The 22,312-nt window shown below is 41.7% G+C and overlaps 2 protein-coding genes and 1 pseudogene across 2 annotated transcripts; all 3 read left to right on the plus strand.

Annotated features, from left to right (window-relative positions):
• Positions 1–2,354: 2,354 nt before the first annotated feature.
• LOC107880752 (cocaine synthase-like) lies at positions 2,355–3,875 on the plus strand. The gene has a single exon (XM_016792992.2). It carries the CDS (start codon positions 2,374–2,376, stop codon positions 3,685–3,687), a length of 1,314 nt encoding a protein of 437 aa, XP_016648478.2. The 5' UTR covers positions 2,355–2,373; the 3' UTR covers positions 3,688–3,875.
• A 13,407-nt stretch (positions 3,876–17,282) lies between these two features.
• LOC148918709 (akuammiline synthase 1-like) lies at positions 17,283–18,784 on the plus strand. Its single transcript, XM_089047664.1, has one exon. The coding sequence runs from the start codon at positions 17,363–17,365 to the stop codon at positions 18,668–18,670; it is 1,308 nt and encodes a 435-aa protein (XP_088903790.1). The 5' UTR covers positions 17,283–17,362; the 3' UTR covers positions 18,671–18,784.
• A 1,061-nt stretch (positions 18,785–19,845) lies between these two features.
• LOC148918710 (BAHD acyltransferase BIA1 pseudogene) lies at positions 19,846–21,649 on the plus strand (annotated as a pseudogene).
• Positions 21,650–22,312: the final 663 nt, after the last annotated feature.

Raw genomic sequence — 22,312 nt, forward strand, 5'->3', positions numbered from 1 at the left:
TCTTGGCCCATTATTCGACTTGCCGTTTAACGGTACCACATGCCGCTTGGCCATTGGCTATTAGGATGTGGTTGTTTGAGAATGGGCGGTGCCGAGAGGCAGCTGGGCTTTCCGATGATGAATCCATTCTGCTTGGGTGTCTTGAGTAATTTATTGGCATGGTGTGCATAGCCAGGGGCTTTCATTCTGCACAAGAGTATGGCTTTGTGATGCTTCTGCAAAAGGAAGCTATTTCCTACCGAACGGCAGGTTAACATTCCGGTGAGAAGTAGCTCCTCTAGCTTATGACTATCCGACGTTGCCGATCGGAAACCATGGTGGGAGGCTAACAGCTTGATTGTGGCTTGCCGTTGCATGTCGCGCTTTGCTTTCCTACCGAATGGTAAGTGAATCGCAAATCTGATATAGGTGATTTAGGGGCTCTTGCAAGCTCGGTCGTCGACTTCCTGAACGATAAGATGACGGGTGTCAAGAGCGTAGCTCATGATGGGGAAGACGACCAGCTCCCGTACGGTATTCATTATGGAAGTAGTGGAGCTATGCTATTGGGGGTTCGGCAAAGTCCACAAAGGTTGCAAGCATCCATATCCCTTCTGCATACCGATTGCCGTTTGGCACAGGTGATTGGAGGAAGTCTTCCGTGCTTTTTCTTCCGTTAGTCCATTGACTTGTCTCTTTGCTTCAGCATAACCCTTGCCGTTCGGCAAGGGTGGGATGAGGATTTCTTGAAGTCCCCTTGTGCTTGGGCTTTTGGTGAGCTTGGGCACGAGTTGGAGCAAGAAGCGGGAGCCTTTGCAACCTGCTTTCACCGAAGTTTCCGTTCGGTTGAGTCTGGTTATTTAGCAAGAAAGAAGGAGAAGAGGACGAAGCATCCTTGATTGGCATATTCGGATTAGACCGAACAACAGTTGTGGGTCCTCGCTATATCTCATCTAATGTCTGGCATGATTCTTCCTCTTCACTCTTCCAAGCTTCCTGCCCAGTTAGCTTGACCGACATACTTGTTTTTCTTACTATTTCCAGCAACCGAGAAAATTGGCTGATGCCAATATTCTCCAGATAGACTCTGTAATCTGCCACGATGTTGCTGATACAAATTTCCACAAGCGCTTCTTCATCATTCTCATCATAGCAGTCCAGAGCCAGGTCCCAGAGCCTGCACACAAAGTCCACGGGATCCTCTTCATATTTTTGGCGAATGTTGTTGAGTTGAGTGGTAGTAACTCTTTCCAAACGCTGGAAGCATTTCTTACAGAACCTGCTTGCTAAATCCTCCCAATAGCTAATAGAGCATGATGTTAATGTTGTGTATCACGTATAAGCACGATCGGTAAGGCTTTTTGAAAACTCCCGGAGACAGATTATGATCACCAGCATGTGGTCCCAAAACATCAATGGAGCGGTTGACATGCTCCTTCGGGCTTCCATTCCTTTCGTCGAAAAGGACAAAGCTTGGTGTTTTATAGCCATTAGGGTATGGTTGCTGGAGTAGGCTTGATGGATATGGTGGTTGAGGGACATACTTCCAATCCTCCTGGCTTCGGCTTAGTTTCTTCTCCAACATAACAATGACATCTTCGTGAGTGACAAAAGATGGCTCCTTTTGTTCGAACTTTTCCGCAGCAAATGACTCCTCTTGGGGAGGTATTTTGTTTTCTTCGCTTGGCTTGGAGACTGAGCTTTTTAGCTCTTTGATTATGTCTGCCATCGGGTTTCCCTCATAGCATGGATGGCTACAACGTGGTCTGTGAGGGTGAAAGCTCCATCACTTGCATGTTCTTCCTCTCTAGGAGAGGTATTTTGCCTTGATTTCGAGTCACCATGGTCTGGCACGTCTTGGGAAGCCATGGAATTGCTTCTGGTCTTATTCTTTGGAGGCATCGGTGAAGAAAATGGCCTAATCCCCAGCAGAGTCGCCAATTTATGTAGGGGTCTTTTCAATTGTCGTGACTTGCCAAGAATTTATTTGGCTAACCTCGAATTTTGGGCCTCAACAATTATCCACCTACCCAAAAAAAAAAAAAAAAAACTAGCGTCCCTGTAGACATGATGAATGTTGCACTTTCAGCCAGTCATTTTCCAAAGAGGACAATTAGACAATTATGATAATGGTCCGATATTTCTAATATTATTGTTATTAGATAATAATGTCCAGCAAGAAAAGCACATGCTTTGAAGTTGTGCCAGTTAGAGTATATATCTAAGACATCAACGGCCTATTATCAAACAAAATATAAAAGAGATCCGTAGCGTGCATTAGATAAAAATTCGAAAAAATACAGATGTATCCGACTTTCATACAGAGGAGCTGCCGTTGACTCTGCATCTTAATATGGAAGGTCTTGTTGCGAAAATCTAAGTGTGGAGCAAAAGATGGCTTCAGAGATCAAGGTTGAAATCATCCACAAGGAAACAATTAAGCCATCCTCTCCAACTCCTCACCATCTTGCAAAATCCAAGCTCTCTATTTTTGATCAGATAACTCCTGAAATTTATGTCCCACTACTTCTCTTCTATCCCAGCAACAATAGTGATGATGAGGCTGATCACCATTCTTTGTTTTCTGAAAGATCACGCCTTCTAAAAACATCATTATCTGAAGCCCTCAGTCACTTCTATGTCTTTGCAGGGGAATTTGAATATAATGTCTCAATCAGCTGCAATGACCATGGGGCTGGATTTATTGAATCCCAAGTCTACTGTCCCATATCGAAGGTTTTGGACAAACCCGATTTCGGGATCCTGAAACAGTTGATTCCAACTGCAACAGAATCCAAACAAGCTGAGGCTGGCCATCTTCTTCTAGTCCAAGTCAACTTGTTTGAATGTGGCGGAATGACAATTGGGATCAGCATTTCACATAAGGTCGCCGATGCCTCTACACTGAGCACATTCATCAAAAGCTGGGCTGCAATTGCCCTTGGCTCAGCCAGTACTACTGATCATGTTCTGCTTCCTACAGAGTTCGGTGTTGCATCTACTCTCTTCCCACCACAAGATTTTTTCAACTCACGCCAACCAACTGTGGAATTCGTTATAGAAAATTGTGTAACAAAGAGATTTGTGTTGGATGCCCCAAAGATTGCTGCTCTCAAATCCAAATCTACCAGTGACACCGTGCCAAATCCCACGCGAGTTGAAGCAGTGTCGGCACTCATTTGGAAAAGCGCAATGCAAGCATCAAGATCAAACTTGGGTTATATAAAACCATCGGTGTGGTCTCAAGTGGTGAACATGAGGACAAGATCAGGACTGTCCTCGACAGAAAACATATTGGGGAATTTTGTGTGGTACTTCGCTGCAACGACCGTAGAGAGTGAATTAGACATTAAAAGCTTGGTTGCTAAGTTCAGGAAGGGCATTGAGGAATATAAAGAAAAGTATCCTAATGGAGTTACTGGGGATGATGCATTTCAATTCATCAAAGAGTCTGGGAACCTCTTGCTGAAGGATCATGTAGAAACCTACAGTTGCAGCAGTTGGTGCAGGTTTCCCTTCTACGAAGCCAATTTTGGTTGGGGAAAGCCGTCATGGGTGAGTATCCATGGTATCAAATTCAAGAACACAATTATGTTAATGGACATGAGTGATGGCGTAGGCATAGAAGTCTACTTGGCTTTCAAAGAAGAAGACATGGCCCTAATTGAAAGCAATGAGGAGCTGCTTGCCTATGCTTCTCTGGTTTAATTAGTCTCTCCTCTTGTGCTTCTTAGATGAATGCTAAGGCGGATCTCTGACGATAATCACTTATAATAGTTTGTATGCTTGTATTGTTTGTGCTTTCATTGCATTTTTCCCCTTTCAATTATGTACTTCAAAAAAATATGAATGTTGAGATTTGTTTCACCCCTTGAGCGTGAATTAATCATAACGTACCGAACTCGTCAACCAAATCCTAAAAACCTCATTTGTAACTAATAAATTATTATTAGCTAGGTACGCTTTAATTCTGGTTGGCATTCCATTTTGATTGAATTGCAAGAGGTTAGCCAGATCCAATCACATACTTCTTTAATGCTCTAACCACATACAATAAGCTTTGAGAAAAATAATACAATAGTACTAGATATGGACAATACAATAAATTAATGAAGTTGACTTCCAGAAATCAACATCTGGGTCTTTTTATAATAGGGAGGGTCTTTTTTATGAAACTCAAGTTTGGACTGTTGAGGAAGAGATGGTTTCAGAAATCAAGGTTGAAGTGATTCACAAAAAAAAACAAAAACAAAAAAAACAATCCAACCATCCTCCCCTGCTCCTCACCACCTTAGAAATGCCAACATCTATGTTTTTTCGCTAGTAAAAATAGTGGCAACAGTCACCATTACTTGGTGACATTTGTGGCCTTGAAGAAAGACATTAATCACCTTTTTTTACTTTTTTGGTGAATAAGAAGGCATTTAGTCACATTTTTTACTTTTTTTGGTGACTAACCCACAACAGTCATCAAATGTCACTAAATAATGGTAACTGTTGCCACTTTTTTTTTTTTTTGGTAGTGTTTTATATGTTTCAACATTGATCACCCATTTTTTGTAGGGCTGCACACGGGTTGGGTCGAGCCAGTTATGGCCCCAAACCGCACACCGAACCGGGCCTTGTCGACAGGCCCAAATGCTAAACCATGGACCTCTTTTTTAGGCCCATTTTCGAGTTAGGTCGAAACCCGAATGAGGCGGGCCGGGTTGGTTCGGTTCGGGTATTTGCCGAGGCCCAACAAAAGCAACAATTGAAGGTTTTTTTTATTTTAATTTTAAGTTTTTCAGGCCCATTCTGTTTTTTGGTCAGATTTCAACAATTCAAGTTTTGACAGTTCCTGTATAGTTTTTCCAGTTTCTCCAACTCTGCATATCTAAAGTTTTCATCATTCAAATTGTAACACCCCGACTCCAATTATTTCCTATTTTAATTAAATTAAGAGAAATTATTAATTTACTCTTGGGTTAAGGGTAATTTTGGTCAATTCCTTATCCGGGAAGATTTTGGGACCACGAGTGGTTTAAGGCTATGTAGGTGGTACTAAGACGAAACCGTAGACAGAGTAGGCTTGAATCGGAATTTTAACGGTTTTGAGATCAAAAGTTCGTATGGAACAGTAAATATTTCAAGAGTTTGGTAAAAAGATCGATTTTTCATTTTCTCTCTCTCTCTCTCTCTCTCTCTCCCGCCTTCTCCTCCCTCCGCGATTTCCTCCATCGCTTCATTGAACAGAAACCACCACGCTGCCATCACTTCCGACCACCCCGTCCGACGGAAGGGTCCACTCGAACCGCCACCTCCTCTCTCTCTTTCCCGCCAAAGACACCCGGAACCGTCGAACCCACCGGAAAACGCAGTAAACGCTGCCGAATTGACAGAACTTCCACCGCCGATCTCTCTCCTCCACCACCATTTCCGATGGGTAAGGTGAGGTTTCTCATCCATTTTCTGAGTTCTAGCTGGCTATTGCATAGGAATTGATCGATTTGCAGTTTAGATTCACAAATTTGGAAGTTAGGTTTTGGCCGGTTTTCAATGTGAAATTCCGGCCACTTGCCGTCTGAATTGGACTTGGCCGTAGTTGAAAAAGATGCTCCATTTGTCGAGTAGTATCTAGGATTGGAAGGGTGGCTCGTGATTTGGAGATTTTCTGTCGCCGGAAATTTCTCTACACACCCACGCGCTGCCGCGGTGGCGGCGCGGGCAAGGCTGGTGAAGTTGCTTTTTATCTTGATGAGATCCTTAGGTTGTCACGAGTGCGCAGGATTTTACGGATCTCAATTTGGATGTCGTTTGACTATCGAACGGATTTCGCATATTGTGCGTTATCCGGTTCGATAAGTTCTAACCTTTGGATCATTTCCAAACTAAAGTATGTTGATCTAGGTACTCTTAGAAACCTATAGGAATTTGCGGATCGTGAATCGGAGCCCCGGATGTTCCGATTCAATAATTTGAAGTTTAGGAAAATCGCGATAACCGTACGATCGAAAGCGATTCCCAAATCAGTAACCGACCTTAGGATATTCCTTCTGACGTACACGCACCGGGAACTTGGGGATTTAAGTATTTCCTTTTGTGAATTTTATTTTGGAAGTGCGTTATATTAATCAAGGGTTCGTATCACGAAATAGGTACTTCGATCGACCATTCGCAGCAGATCTCTCGGGTCAATTTGGGATTATTTGTGAGTGTACTTTGTTTTAAGCATATGCATGGTTTTATTGATAAAAGATTTGTGCATATATTTTAAATGGTGATTTTGATTTAATAATTATCTGGTTGATGGATTTGAATATTCTTATACGTATTGGCAATATATTTTGAGTATGGATATATATATTTGAGTATGATGAATATGTTGATATGGATTTTGGGATGACTATCTATATTGTCTATGAATAGTGTATGAGAGGTTGTTGTGGTGAGATTGTGGAAAGATATGAGTTTGAGAGATGGTTGTGAGATGTACGAGTATGTTAGGTGAGTACCATTCCCTAGTTACTAGGCTTCCCACACACGTCATTGGCAGTGGTGGGGTGGGAAGGCCATGAGATTGCGGGTCTCACACATGTCGCAGGTGCGGTGTGTAGGAGACACTTCCCATACGTGTCGCTGGCAGTGCCGGCGATGGGAAGAGTATGTATATTGCTTAAGTATTATCACACACGCCGCTGGCAGGCCGGTGGGGTGATGATACTATCTGCGCGTGTAGAACTTGTTATGAGATTTGTGAGCTACACGTGTCATTGGCGTGCCGGCGCAGTGAGTTATGGAGTTCCGTCCCTGCTGACTACTCATCCCTAGACGCGGGTTAGTGTTCGAAATCCTGCATACCACCTAACAATCCCCTGGATTGTTTCCCCACAGTAGTATGGAGAGAAGTATATATTATATTATAGTTATAGTTATATATATATAAATATGTGATTACGGGTTGTTGAGAGTTGCATATCTTTGGGAGTAGAGTTGTGGTTTTGAGATTTGGAGATTTATTGGATTCGGGATAATGTGTTTTAAGTATTTGGTTTATGAATTGTGAAACTGCATGCTAGAGCACTATTTTTACATGGTGGGGTTATTATGTTGATTTAAAATGCAAACTTTATTTTTGTCCACTCACATATTTCTGTTCTGCACCCCCAGCAAGAGTTGCTTTTGGAAGTGTTCGAAAAGTTATGTAGCTCCAAACTTTTCATCGTAGATAGGGTCTGTAAATTCCTTCTACTCAACTGTTTGTTGTAAACAAATTCTGTTAGATGCTCTGATATCGCCCGTGTTAGGTTGCTACTTGAGGCCGGAGGTTATTTTATGTTGGATTGTTGTATGTTAAAAGCATGCTGGCAGTTGGGATATATATTATGTAAATTATGCAGGTTGAATATTGTTGGGTTTGAGCATTTTACAGGGGAGACTCTGCCAAAATTTTGGTAGGATGTCTTGGATTTTTAGTAGTGGGCCCGACATCGGTGTGATGTCGGCACTAAGACGGGTCCGCCCGGTTTCAGGGAAAGGCGGGTCTTGTCACAAATACTTCAAAAAACCTTAAAACCATAGCAAATCATCATCCACCACACATGTCTAAATACAGAAATTATTATTACAGTCCATAGCAAATTGTGAGAGTAATCTCAATCACAATTTGCATATTTGCAAAGTTCAAAATAAAATCCAAATAAAAACAAATAAATTTCCATTACATATACACATACAATTCCATGAGTTGTTTCATATTCAAATCAAATTTGCACCTCTGCACAAAGAAAGAAAAAACAGTTAGTAAACATATAAATTAATCCGCTACAAATATACAAATATTTGGTGCTTCAATAACCAAACAATAAGCATGTAATCAATATTGCATATCTGCCAAAGCAGCAACCAAAATACAAATATCACATTATTTAATAATTCCACTTTTCTACCCTCTTATTTATGCCTTTAGCCTATGTGAATTGGTGCCAAATTTAGTGTGACATTACAATAATCATAGAACTTAAATTATTACTCAATATCAGCCAAATCACATTATTGAATTATGCAATTTTCCAAAATCCGAAATGAAATCACAAATAACAAATAAAACTACCACCAAAAATAACAAATAAAACAACAACTGAAAAACATAAATAAATCAAACAGCAACAAAAAATCACTTCTATCCCAAAATCAATTCTATGATCCTAGATATTACTAGAAATCACAACAACACCAGAAATAAATCAAACAACAACAGAGTCAGATAAGAGAAATTACCTAGAGCAAGCCAATCATTTTCTATGATCCCAAAGTCAATTCTGTCCACCAAAAATCACAACAGAGTCAAATTAGATAAATAGAATTAACAAAAATTGCCAAATCCCTAACATTTTTAATTATGGTTTACACATATTAATTAATAGCTCAAACCCTCAAATAGAGAGAGAGAGAGAGAGAGAGAGAGAGAGAGAGAGTGTGTGTGTGTGTGTGGTTGAGAGAGACGAGAGTCAGAGCGGGTGAGAGAGAGAGTGATTGAGATATCGGGTGAGAAAAATCGGCTGAGAGAGAGAGAGAGAGAGAAAGCGGGTGAGAAGGAAGAGAAGACAGAGCCAAGAGTGATTAAGAGAGGCAGAGAGTGATTGAGAGAGGCAGCGGCGAGAGTGAGTCTGAGAGGAGAAGAGGCGAAATGGGAAAAAAAAAAATCAAGCAATGTTTTAGGGTTTCGCTCCATTCGGTGTAACGTAGTATAGGAAATGGCTTAATCTCGACGAATCATTACTTGACACGTGTATTACTTATTTTTTAATAATATAATTAAAACACTCGGTCCGGTCCGATTTTTGGTGGTTTGTAGCCAATTAAAATCGGTCCAACCCGATTCATGGCCGGTTCGGCCCGTTTTTTACCGGTTCTTCAATTTTCAGTGTAAAACGAACCAAACCACCTTAGGCGGTCCGGTTTAGGTGGTTCGGTCGGGTTTTCGTAATAATGCTAACCCCTAATTTTTTTTTGTTTGTTGAAAAATTCCGAGCTTCTAAATAAATCATTATCTGAAGCTCTCACTCATTTCTACCTCTTTGCATTGGAATTCGTATATAATGTTTCGATCACCTGCAAGGATCTTGGGGCTGCGTTTCTTGAAGCCCATGTCAACTGTCCCATCTCGAAGATTTTGGACAAACCAGATGTTGGGTGGCTAGAACAATTGCTTCCAACTGATATAGGATCCACACTATCAGACACTTCTACATAAGGTCACCGATGCCTCTACCCTTGGTACATTTGTTGATGCTCAAAATGGTTGGGCCAAGATTGAGTCCAACTTAGTGATGATGTGTGATGGATGATGGATGAAGGTGAGGACCTTAAGCATGTATGTAAAGACTTGGGCAAGCGATAAATGTAAAGAAGACAAGATATACGTGGTTCACCCTTAATGAATGGGCTACGTCCACGGAGAAATGTGTTCTCATTATAATAGTGTATGATTACATTTGTACATTGGGTTGGACCCGAATATAAAGATGACAAGTGAGATGCCTAGGTCAGGGATCTAGAAGAGAGTCCCCGGCCCTAGGGTCTAGCTTTGAGACCCGGATCCTCCTCTAAGTGGAGAGAAGAAGTCCCTATTTATAGGGAGGTGAAAGTGGGAGGTTTGTGTAGATTTCCGATGTGGGACTTTGTGCAAGTCGTTGTGGTGGTGACACGTGTCATGGTGTTGATGCTCTTGGTGCTAGTTGCTTTGATGCTGGATATGCTCGGTTGATTATGGTGTAAACAGTAGTCCCCCAAGTTCGCGGTCAAGAAGTGACTTCTGGGTTGAGAACTTGTAAGCTTTTGCGTGATCATGACCGAGCATTCCAGGTTCAGTGGGAGCCGTAGGGCAGTCCCTAGTCCCCCAAGTTGTCAAGCTAGAAGTTGCGTTAACACTTGGAAGGTATAATAAAAGCTGTGTTAGCCTCGGTGATTGTTGGTAGCTGGGCACCTTGAAAAGAAAAGTAAGCTTGAAGGAGAAAAGAATATGGGCTTCCATTTTTCCATTTTCCTAGCCCCCTTGCCATTCCGGGCCCTTTTTTTTTTTTTTTTTTGGTGAATGGCCAAGTGGTATGGGCTTTGGAGAAATTTATGAGCCCCGTACATATGGTGTCCTGGGCCAATCAGTATGCAAGAGCTGGGCCCTGGATTGGCTTTGGCAAGGCCTCATGGGTCTGGGCCCGATGAGTTTTGGCAAGGGCGTTTAAAGGAGGAAAAAGAAAAATATGGCATGGGGCCCGGTTCTATTCCAGCAGACATTAGTGTGGCTGGGTGTTAGAGCTGGGCCGTAAGTTTAGCTTAAAATGACTGGGCTTCGCAAGTCTTTCTTGACCAAGTAAGTTGCTAGGTACTGAGGGGAGTATAAAAACAATCCCACAATGCTTGCCGTTCGGCAAGGTGAAATCAAAAGGGACCAGGTACTTGGCATGAGCTAGGTCTTCGGCAGGTTTAGTTGAGCCATATGGGCCTGAGGTTTGGCTAGGAAGCTGCGTAAGTGGCTGAGTCACAAAGCTAGGCCATTGGGGCTGAGTCCTTGTGTTGTTGTAGCTAGGACTTTTACTCCTTCGGTAAGGAGTCCAAGGATTGGATATAAAGGCTAGGGTTTTGAGAAAGAGGGGTGTGTCTCAGTTTTTGTTTTTGAACGCTGCCGTTCGGCAAGGGTGGCTAGGCATTTGAACTTTTGCACAAACTAGATTCGGCAAGGCTGGGTCAATAGAAGCTGGGTATCTGAGCTTTGGAGAAAGGTAACCTTGAGCTGGTCCTTCGGCAAGCAGGCATATATATATATATATATATATTTGTTTTGGGCATCGTTCCATTCCGCTCAACCCTTGCGCCCTTGCCGAACGGCAAGGGTGGTTTGAAGGATTTTTGGAGCTTCCAAAGTTGGGTGGTCTGAATCTCGTGAGTTGGCCGTGACTTGGAGCTGGGTTCTCCTTGCCATTGGGGCGGTTTGGCTAGGAGTTGGAGCTGGTCCAGAACCGGGTGCCGGAGTTTCGGCAAGGTTTGGTTGTCTCAAACCAAAAAAATTGGCGGGGCCTTTTCCGATTGGCAAGAGGCTTAGGAAAAGTAGCTGGAGAGCTTGGGCAAAAAGAGCTGCCGGGTTCGGCAAGAGTGGAGCTGGAACCGTGGAGCTGGGTTCGGCAGAGTCTTAGCTTGATTGAGCTTGGAGTTTTGGGAAGATTTACCCAGACCGTGGAGTTTGGACAAGGTGAGAGATTTTTGGGAAGCCTCCGCTTGATTTCACGGAACTGCCGCTGCTCAGCAGTTCCATTCGAATTTTTTTGTCTTCGCTTTGTTGTGTTGTGGCTGTTTGGAATTCTCGAACAGCACCACCCTTGAGCCAAGTGGGGATCGGGTTCAGCACCACCCTTGCCGCTCGACAAGGGTGTCTTGATAAATTTTGAAGGTGTTTTCTGTTGTGCTTTGAGCCTTTTTGCATTGAGGTTGGAGCTTGAGGTCTTACTGTGGTTTTTGAGCCATAGGTGGCTGGTGTTTTGTGTGCTGGGGAGAAACATTTGAAAAGTAAGGAGCCGGGCTCTTTAAGCTTGTGCCTGGAGCTGGGACTTAGGAAGTTGTTTTTGGTTATTGGCAAAGACTGGGTCAAAAAGGCTGGGCCTTTTGTGGAGGCACAGGAGCTGTGAGCTGGGTCCTCCGTATGAGCCGGGTTGCATAAGTTTTAGATAAGAAGTTGGAGTGTTTGGAGCAGCCTAAGGCCTCAGAATTTTTATACAAGGAGCTGGGCTTTTGGTTGGCCAAGGCTGGGCTAGTTTGAATTGTGGTGAGCCATGCAAGCCATGCAAAGTTTTTTTTTTTTGGTCTTGATGATGGTTACCTTCGGTAGGTATCCTAGCAATTACGTGAGCCTTCCCCAAAACTTTCATGCTCCTTGCCGTTCGGCAAGGAAGCCAAGCCCTCTTGTTTTTTTGGAGGAGAAGTGACCCTTCCCAAAAAGTTTCATGGGTGTTGCCGTTCGCAAGGAAGCCAAGACAGCTTTAGGCTAGGCTTGGAATTCAAGGGTCTTGGCCACAATGGGCCTCCAATGCTTTTGGTAATTGGGGTTGGGCCATTGGGGCTTTCGAAATGAAGGGCTGGGCTCTAGTTGGCTTCGGCAAGGTTGCATGGAGCTAGGCCTTGATGGAGCTTTGGTAAGGCATTTGGAGCCGGGTTCCAAAGGTTGGGCCGTTATCAAATGGCCAGCGTTCGGGAGGAGGAGCTGAGCATGTTACTATTGTCTTGCTGATCGGTAGAAGCATGCTGAAGGTATATTGTGAGCTTTGAGGTTGCATCACATTTGGGCCTTTTGTGTAGGCACGGAGCTCGAGATTTGAGCCATTAAAGCTTGGCGAGTTCTCTTCGCGCAGAGTGGTCTGGAACCAAGTCGTGCGAAGAGTTGGAGCCGGGTATTTCGCAAGTACTTAGGTAAGTTTTTTCCGAATCCCCACCCCTTGTCCTTGCTCAAGCCTTGCCGAACGGCAAGGGTGGGTTGAGGATTTTATTGTGTTGTGAGCTTCCCATATATCTGGAGTATACTCAAGATGGTTTCTTAGGTCTTTGGCGAGTTGATATCGTGGCTCGGAACCGAATTCCGTGAGCTCCGCTTCGCAGATGGTCCTTTGTTTTTGAGTTCGTAGCTAGGTCCTGCTTTTGGCAAGCCGTGAAGACTTGGAGTCGGGTCTCCTTGCTATCATTGGGGCTGTTCGCAAGCCTTGATCAGATTTTTGAGGCCATTTTTTCTTTGCTCACTTGCCGGGCAAGGGTGAGTTCAAAATTTTGTTTGTGGTATTCACTTTGTGAGTCGGGTGCTTGTTAAGAGTCGGAGGTGAGTGATATTGAGCCTGGACCTTGAGAGTCGGCAAGGCTGGTTGATTGAGCGAGCCGACCTCTTGTGCACGGGTGTGTAGCTTGGGTCACGTTCGATAGGTGAGCTGGCTTGGCCTTCATCCAAGGGCTGGGCTACTAGATTAGTGAGGTCTGGCTGTTCGGCAGATTGGGAATCAAAGTCGGGCCTTCCCGCTGCTAAACGTTTTAAAGTAGCCGGCCATTGATAACTTTGTGGGGCCAGGCCATTGAAGCTGGATCATGAGGGCACCGTCGCAAGCGTGGAGCGCTGTAGAAGGTGGGCTCCTTTATTTCGTAAGACTTTTTGCAAGTCGCCCTTAAATTGCTTTCATGGGCCTTGCCAATGTGCTAAACTTGATGTGTTCCTTGGGTGTTTTGATAAGTTTAGTGGCTGGGTGCCGTATGGCTCGGCCATCTAAATTGCCCCAGACGTTCAGCTAGTTGTCACGTGGGCTTCTCATTGGATTGAAATGGTGGTTGGCCTCCTTAGCCCTGCAAAGTGATGCTGTCGGTGACTTGGAATATTTGGCACTTGCCAAATTGGAGCATCTTCAAAGTGGCCCGGACAGCCTTTACTGATATGCAATATTCATGAACCATATTGTTGAATAGGATTGTGCAATGAATTATTTAAATATCACATGCTCGTATGCGATATTTATATGTAAGAAGAAAATCTTATCTTGCGGTGAGGATGTGCGTGGGCATTGCTCATATCGTAGAGGTTTGCCGGGTCGCGAAGGTGACACAATATGTGGCCAGCACGTGGGTGCCGAAGGCATAAAGCTTGCGTCGTAAGACGATGTGGTCAGCACGAAGGTCCAAGGCAACACAAAGTTTGCATGTCGCAAAGCGATGTGGCTAGGCAAGAGGGGTGCCGAAGGCAACACAAAGCTCGCATGTCGCAAGGCAATGTGGCTGGGCACGAAGGTGCTGAAGGCAACACAAAGTTTGCATGTCGCAAAGCGATGTGGCTAGGCACGAGGGGTGCCGAAGGCAACACAAAGCTCGCATGTCGCAAGGCAATGTGGCTGGGCACGAAGGTGCTGAAGGCAACACAAAGTTTGCATGTCGCAGCGATGTGGCTAGGCACGAGGGGTGCCGAAGGCAATACAAAGCTCGCATGTCGCAAGGCAATGTGGCTGGGCACGAAGGTGCTGAAGGCAACACAAAGTTTGCATGTCGCAAAGCGATGTGGCTAGGCACGAGGGGTGCCGAAGGCAATACAAAGCTCGCATGTCGCAAGGCAATGTGGCTGGGCACGAAGGTGCTGAAGGCAACACAAAGTTTGCATGTCGCAAAGCGATGTGGCTAGGCACGAGGGGTGCCGAAGGCAACACAAAGCTCGCATGTCGCAAGGCAATGTGGCTGGGCACGAAGGTGCTGAAGGCAACACAAAGTTTGCATGTCGCAAAGCGATGTGGCTAGGCACGAGCAGCAGCGCGGTTGATGGTGGGTGCCTAAGGCATCGCGCGCGCTGATTGATGGCTGGTCAAGGCATCGCACAAGTTATATGATGAAGATTGTATGGGTGCCGAAGGGCACTGAGGAAGGGGAGAATGACATAAGCCTTTTGTATCAATTCCCACAGACGGCGCCAAACTGTTGATGCTCAAAATGGTTGGGCCAAGATTGAGTCCAACTTAGTGATGATGTGTGATGGATGATGGATGAAGGTGAGGACCTTAAGCATGTATGTAAAGACTTGGGCAAGCGATAAATGTAAAGAAGACAAGATATACGTGGTTCACCCTTAATGAATGGGCTACGTCCACGGAGAAATGTGTTCTCATTATAATAGTGTATGATTACATTTGTACATTGGGTTGGACCCGAATATAAAGATGACAAGTGAGATGCCTAGGTCAGGGATCTAGAAGAGAGTCCCCGGCCCTAGGGTCTAGCTTTGAGACCCGGATCCTCCTCTAAGTGGAGAGAAGAAGTCCCTATTTATAGGGAGGTGAAAGTGGGAGGTTTGTGTAGATTTCCGATGTGGGACTTTGTGCAAGTCGTTGTGGTGGTGACACGTGTCATGGTGTTGATGCTCTTGGTGCTAGTTGCTTTGATGCTGGATATGCTCGGTTGATTATGGTGTAAACAACATTCATCAGAAGCTGGGCTACAATTGTACTTGACTCAGCAAGTACTAGTGATCATGTAGAAATTGGTGGTGCATCTTCTCTTTTCCCACCCCAAGATTTGTGTTTGACGCCTCAAAGATTACTGCTCTCAAGTAGAAAGCTGCTAGTGCCACGGTGCCAAACCAACTCGCATTGAAGTAGTGTCAACACTCATTTGAAAATATTTTATTTTTATATCCTATGTGTATTGGACTATATTTTCACATGTTTCATGTGTATTGGACGGTGCACCAGACAGCTAGTGTACCCAAAACATACAAAAATTACACCACCTCTAGTATATATAGCTAGTAAAGTGGTGTGTTTAATAAGCCACCAAATTGTGGGTGAAAACCTAGCCCATAACATGGGCTCACATGACTCACTTAAAGCCCACCATATTATGGGTACCAATTTGGCCAAAAAAATCAACAGCAAGGCATTGAGGAATATAAGGAAAGTCCGAACGGTGTTACTGGTGAGACCATCTCCAACCCTTGGGGTGGAAACTCAAATTTTGAGTTTAGCCTCCAAATACCATCTCCAACCCATGTATTTTGGGGGGTGGAAATTTGAGAAATCTCAAATCTTGGGTGGAATTTCAGTCCATTTTGTTCTGACTGATAATTTTAGGCCCAAAATCTGCTTTTTTATTTTTTTTTTCGATCAAGCCCATGTGCTTTGCACAATGTTTGCTGGGCCCAGTTTTGGTTACACTGTTTGGGCAGCAACTTTGTGCCCAAAATATGATATTGCTGGTTTGTTTTTTTGTTTTTGTTTTTTTTGTTTTGTTTTGTTTTATTTTAAATATTCCAACAACTATATTTGTAATCAATAATCATGATTAATTTTAAGCAATCTCAACGGCAAAATTTAATGATTGTCGTTTATTTAAAAATGCTTAGATAATTTAAACACACTTACATAATTCAATGAAGAGTTCGAATTATTCCGGCATACGTATGGTATTGTACTTATTTTTATTTTTTAAGTGAAATTCAATTATGTTTTGGAATTTTATTTTTTTTAGGTTAAAATGTTTAGAAAATTAAATCACGAGTGTTGAAACAAAAATAATGTCAAGAAAAATTAACAAGAAATAAAATTTAGGAGTTAATCATTCTTAAACAATTTAATAAAGTTGCGGACTCAAATTATGAGTCTACAAGGTTTGAGGAAAAAACATTTTGAGTCCTGAAAATACATGAATAGTTGTATTTTGGAGGGTGAAAATTTGAGTTTAGCCCCAACATGATTGGAGATGGTCTAAGGATGTACTTCAAACCGCTAAAGAGTCTAGTAACCTCATGGAAAGTGATGAACCGAATGTGGATTGGGGAGTACTCATAGACTCGTAATGCAGTGAAGAATACAGTTCTGTTGATGGATTTGAGAGATGGGGATGGCGTAGAATCGCCCGTGACCTTTTTATTTATTTATTTTTATTTTTATTTTCTTAATGAAGGCAGCGTCCATGACTTTGAAAGAAGAAGACATGGCAATAATTAAAAGCAATGAGAAGCTTCTAGCAATGTTTCTCGGAATTACTGTCATTTAATTAGAAGTAATATATATAGGGTAAGGGTCAGGGGACACACATTTTTGATACACATTATCATACACATTTTAGGCTGTTAGATTAAAGCACATTCAATGGCTCAGATTGCATCCATTATAATAATTAATTGTGATTAATGTCTTTACTCTCATATGTGTCCCAAACGTTCTAATTTTTTTATTATAAGAGATAGTAATTTTATTGATAACACAATAAAAAGTACAGAATAGCCGCAAAGTCAAATATGAGTACAACATCTCTAGTGACCAAATAAAAAAACAAATTTGTTTGATCTGGAGAGAATTACGCATGTCCAAAAAACCTAAAACCTCCAATCCAGCAGGCAAATTTAAGACAAATTGGATTGCAAATAGTAAGCTATAAGACTAAAGTGGAACTTTGCCCAAACTATAGGGGCCAAAAACATAATACGACCTAGTATGCAGGGATTGGGACTAAAAAAGAGTGAGATAAGACTACATTTGTGAATTTTTTATTGTCTAAATATTGTTATTATATTAGTATTCTATAGTTGCTTTTTACAAGAGGAAATTAGGTAATTTTACAATTTCAACTTAAAATGTTAATTGTCGGTGGCAATATAATAATTGTCACGCAAGGAAATTAGAATATATATATTTTTAAGATCAAAAGTCTCTTTATATAATTCAAAAAATACAGATGGATCCAACTTTCAAAAGTCCTCTAATATTTTTCCTTTCCACGAGTGACATATGGTATACTAAACAATGGGTACAAGAAATGTATTGACTTCCATTGCATGATGAATCTGAGTCTTTTTAAATGGAGGCCTAGGGAAACTCAAGTTTAGACTGTGGAGCAAAAGATGGTTTCAGAGATCAAGGTTGAAGTCATTCACAAGGAAACAATTGAACCATCCTCTCCAACTCCTCACCACCTTAAAAAAATCAACCTCTCTGTTTTTGATCAGTTTCAACCCGAAATTTATACCCCACTACTTCTCTTCTATCCCAGTACTAGTGATGAGGGCAATATTGATCACAAATCTTTGTTTGCTGAAAAATCCAAGCTTCTAAAGAGATCATTATCTGAAGCCCTCACTCATTTTTACCCCTTTGCAGGGGAATTCGTATATAATGCCTCGATCACCTGCAATGACCACGGGGCTGCATTTCTGGAAGCGCAAGTCAACTGTCCCATATCGAAGATTTTGGAGAAACCCGATTTTCAGGTCCTAAATCAATTTCTTCCAACCGCTATAGAATCCAAACAAGCCGAAGCAGGCTATATTCTACTAGTTCAGGCCAGCTTGTTTGAATGTGGTGGATTGGCAATTGGAGTCAGCATTCTACATAAGGTCGCCGATGCCTCTACCCTCAGCGCATTCATCAAAAGATGGGCTGCAATTGCACTTGGCTCGGCAAATACTACTGATCATGTAGAATTTGGTGTTGCATCTTCTCTTTTCCCTCCCCTGGATTTCTTCAGCTCACCCCAGTTTTCAATGATACTTTCTAACAAAAACTGTATAACAAAGAGATTTGTATTTGATGCCTCAAAGATTGCTGCTCTCAAGTCCAAAGCTGCCACCACAGTGCCAAACCCCACACGGGTTGAAGTAGTGTCTGCGCTCATTTGGAAATGCATAATACAAGCATCCAGATCAAAGTTGGGTGTTATAAAACCATCTATGTGGTGTCCGGTTGTGAATATGCGCAAGAGATCGCTGCAGGGCTTGGCAGAAAACATATTGGGGAATTTTGTGTGGGTGTTTGCAGCAATGGCAATGGAAAGTGAGGTAAAATTTGAAAGCTTGGTTGTTAAACTCAGGAAAGGCATTGAGCAGTACAAGGAAAAGTATCCGAATGGTGTTACTGGTGAGGATATATTTCAAGCCATTAAAGGGTCTGGCAACCTCGCGGAAAGGGATGATTTAGAAACCAATAGTTGCAGCAGCTGGTGCAGGCTTCCCTTGTACGAAACCGAATTTGGATGGGGAAGGCCGTCGTGGGTGAGTACTCGTAGTACAGTCAAGAATACAATTATGTTGATGGATTTGAGCGATGGGGAAGGCATAGAAGCGTCGGTGACATTGAAAGAAGAAGACATGACCATAATTGAAAGCAATGAGGAGCTGCTTGCATACGCTTCTCTAAATCCAACTGTCATTTAATTATTAGTAGCTAAAAATATGCCTGCAATTTAGTTTCCTTGGTTAGTTGTGTTGTAGCCTTTCATTTCTTCTAAGCAATCAATTAAAAAATAAACTTGTGCTTTCTCACTTAAACACTTGCAGTTACATATATTACTCATAGTGCTTTCGGATATAAAATTTGAGTATTGAAATGAATGTGAACAAGTAATTTGTAAAGAGGATTCATGTTCTGCTCCCCTTTCTCCTTTAGAGCTTGGTGATACAGTTGCAAAGTGTTAATGCGTAGAAGTTTGGTATTGCAGGATTTCCCATTTTGTACACAGAGCAAAACACTCTTTCAGATGACTTGGTGGGATAAGTCCACCTTTTGATCCGGGCATACACAGTTTGAATCTGCCTCCTTCATAGTGTCGCCGGTAGTCTCAATTTTGTTGAAAAAAATCATGGGTCCAAAATCATGGTCTCCCATTCTTACAAGATTCTGCTTGAGTTTATATATAATGTTTGCAATGTATAGACAAAGTGTGGATGCATAAGTGCTACTCTAGCTAGTATATATATAGTATCGATTCATTGGATATAGAGAAGTAGATGAATTATGATGATTACACAAACTTTTGGACACCAAACTCATGTGGCATTGTTTCATTTGTTTTCATTCTAGGCCCACTTTGGACTTTATTTGATGATTTGTGTTGATTAAAATAATTGATGTTAAAGTATCAACCCCAGCTCAGCCCATTTTGAGAGGCAATCTCTATAATGTTCTAGAAGCACCAGAAGTGTAAACAGGAAGGTGATAATACCACTAGAAATATCTAGAATAATATATATATATATATATATATATACATACATACATTTAGATCAATCTAGGAGAAAACAATAGCTGAAGTATAAAAGCCCAAGTCGGTGGAGTGGCTAAGCAAGTTGGCAGATTGAAGTTTGGAGAATAGTCTAGAAGGTAAAACAATTATGTAGCTAATATTATATAGCCAAGGCAGTGAGCTATGTCGGCTAGAACAACTATAAATAGGCATGAAGCCATGCATTGTAGAATCAAGAAGTGAAGAGAGTGAATAAGTAGAGTGAGAAAAAAGCTATAGAGTTAAATAGTCCTTGTGAGAAGTGTGAGTGAAGTGAGAAATTAGAGTGTTTGTAAGAGTTGGTCTTTCCTTTGAGAGTTGTTTGTTGTAATATTTTGTGAATCTAATACAAGTAAATTGTTTACTTGTTTTGTCTCCAACAAGTCTACATTAGAGTCGTGTACTCTAAATTTTCTCAACAATTGATAGCTTGTTTTTCTTGCTAGAAGAATTTAAAAAATAAAAATAGAAATGGGAAAATGATAGTTTATCTTTATCCGTTCTCTTCATGCATATGTCAAGGCCGGCCCTTGAAGGCCAAAACACTTAATGTGCCTTTAGATAATCCAAAAATAACTTACAGATTGATCCTATGTTCAAATGAGACAGATACAAAACGATGAAGCTTACTTTTTGCAGATGAGCTGCCATTGGGGTGTTCTGCTGACTCTGCCTCTTTATATGGAGGGTCTTAAGTTCTTATGAAACTCAAGCCCGTAACAAGAGATGGCTTCAGAGATCAAGGTTGAAGTAATTCACAAGCACACAGTTAAGCCATCATCTCCAACTCCTCACCACCTTAGAAGTTTGGGCCTCTCTGGTTTTGATCAGTTTCAACCTGATATTCATATCCCACTAATTCTCTTCTATCTCAGCAGTAGTGATGAGATTGATAATTTTGATCGTCATTCTTTGTTTGCTGAAAATCCAAGCTTCTAAAGAAATCATTATCTGAAGCCCTCGCTCGATTCTACCCCTTTGCAGGAAAATTCGAATATAATGTTTCCATCAGCTGCAATGATCATGGAGCTGCCTTTCTTGAAGCGCAAGTGAACTGTCCCATATCAAAGATTTTGGACAAACCTGAATTTTCGAACATAAATCAATTGCTTCCAACTGCTATAGGAGCCAAACAAGCAGAAGTAGGCTATCTTCTACTAGTTCAGGCCAACTTCTTTGAATGTGGTGGATTGGCAATTGGGGTCAGCATTTCACATAAGGTCGCTGATGCCTCAACATTCAGCACATTCATCAAAAGCTGGGCTCAAATTACCCTTGGCTCAACCAGCACTACCGATCATGTCGTGCTTCCTGCAGAATTTGGTGTTACGGCTTCTCTATTCCCACCCCAAGATTTCTTCAACTCACCCCAACCCACCGTGCATTTTTCTAAAGAGAAATGTATAACACGGAGGTTTGTGTTTGATGCCTCAAATATTGCTGCTCTCAAGGCCAAAGCGGCCAGTGCCACAGTGCCAAATCCTACACGAGTTGAAGCAGTGTCGGAGCTCATTTGGAAATGTGCAATGGAAGCTTCAAGATCGAATTTGGGTTTTAAGAAGCCATCAGTGTGTTGTCAAGCAGTGGACATGAGGAAAAGATCATCAGGGCAGGCCTTTGCAGAAAATATATTGGGGAATTTTGTGTGGTGCTTCACGGCAATGGCCTTAGAGAGTGAATTTGACTTCGAAAGTTTGGTTGCTAAACTCAGAAAAAGCCTCGAGGAATATAGAGAAAAGTATCCCAACGGAGTTAGTGGTGATGTTGTATTGCAAACCATCGAAGAGTCTGGTAACCTGGCAAGGGATGATGTCGAAACGTATATGTGTACCAGTTGGTGCCGGTTTCCCTTCTACGAAACCAATTTTGGTTGGGGAAAGCCGTCATGGGTGAGCATCCGTAGCATCGAAATCAAGAACATGGTCACATTGATGGATATGAGTGACGGCATGGGCATAGAAGCGTCATTGACTTTGAAGAAAGACGACATGGCCATGATTGAAAGTAGTGAGGAGTTGCTTGCATATGCAACCCTGAACCCGACTGTGATATATAGTTAGTCTTTTCTTACTTGAATATCCCAACGTGTATGTTTAATCGTATATGATTAATAACAAATCATTGTTAATCATACACGTGTATTAAACATGAATAATACGTACGTATGTTTACAATATGAGTATTGTACATTTGCTTTTTAAAAAACATGTATTTTACCGACTCTTTAAGACATGTACAGAAAACGGATGTACTATTGAAAAATACATATGTACGTGTATAATATGAGTATTAAACATAAAAAATGCTAAATTCTTTATACGCATAATAACTCTGGGAAAGTAAAAAAATCAAAAGGGGACAATAGAAACTCCGGTAATGGCCTAATAGTGATGGATAATGATCTAAACTACTCTTATCGATAAAAGAAAATCAGGAAAAAATAAATAAATAAAAAAAGGATCCTAGTATATATATAAAGAATTGGCTATATTGTTTATTAAAAAGAAAACCTGGTAACACCACGTCTATACTTTTTTTAAAAAATAAATAAATAAAAGAAATACCTGAGTATAGCCGGACGGTTATACTATTCTAGAAAATAAATAAATAAAAATACCCGCGTCTACTTATAACAATAATTAAAGCCTCACTAGCATACGCTGAACACAGGTATAGCCGAGCGGCTATGCTATTATTATTATTTTTTTTTAAAACCGTAGTACTGCCAACTAGCTATACTATTTTAAAAAAAATTAAAAATTAAAAATTAAAAAATAAAAAAAATCCCGAGTAT

The sequence above is a fragment of the Prunus mume genome, linkage group LG3 (genome assembly GCF_029339155.1).
Source record: "Prunus mume cultivar Tortuosa linkage group LG3, ASM2933915v1, whole genome shotgun sequence".
In the NCBI taxonomy this organism is placed as follows: domain Eukaryota; kingdom Viridiplantae; phylum Streptophyta; class Magnoliopsida; order Rosales; family Rosaceae; genus Prunus; species Prunus mume.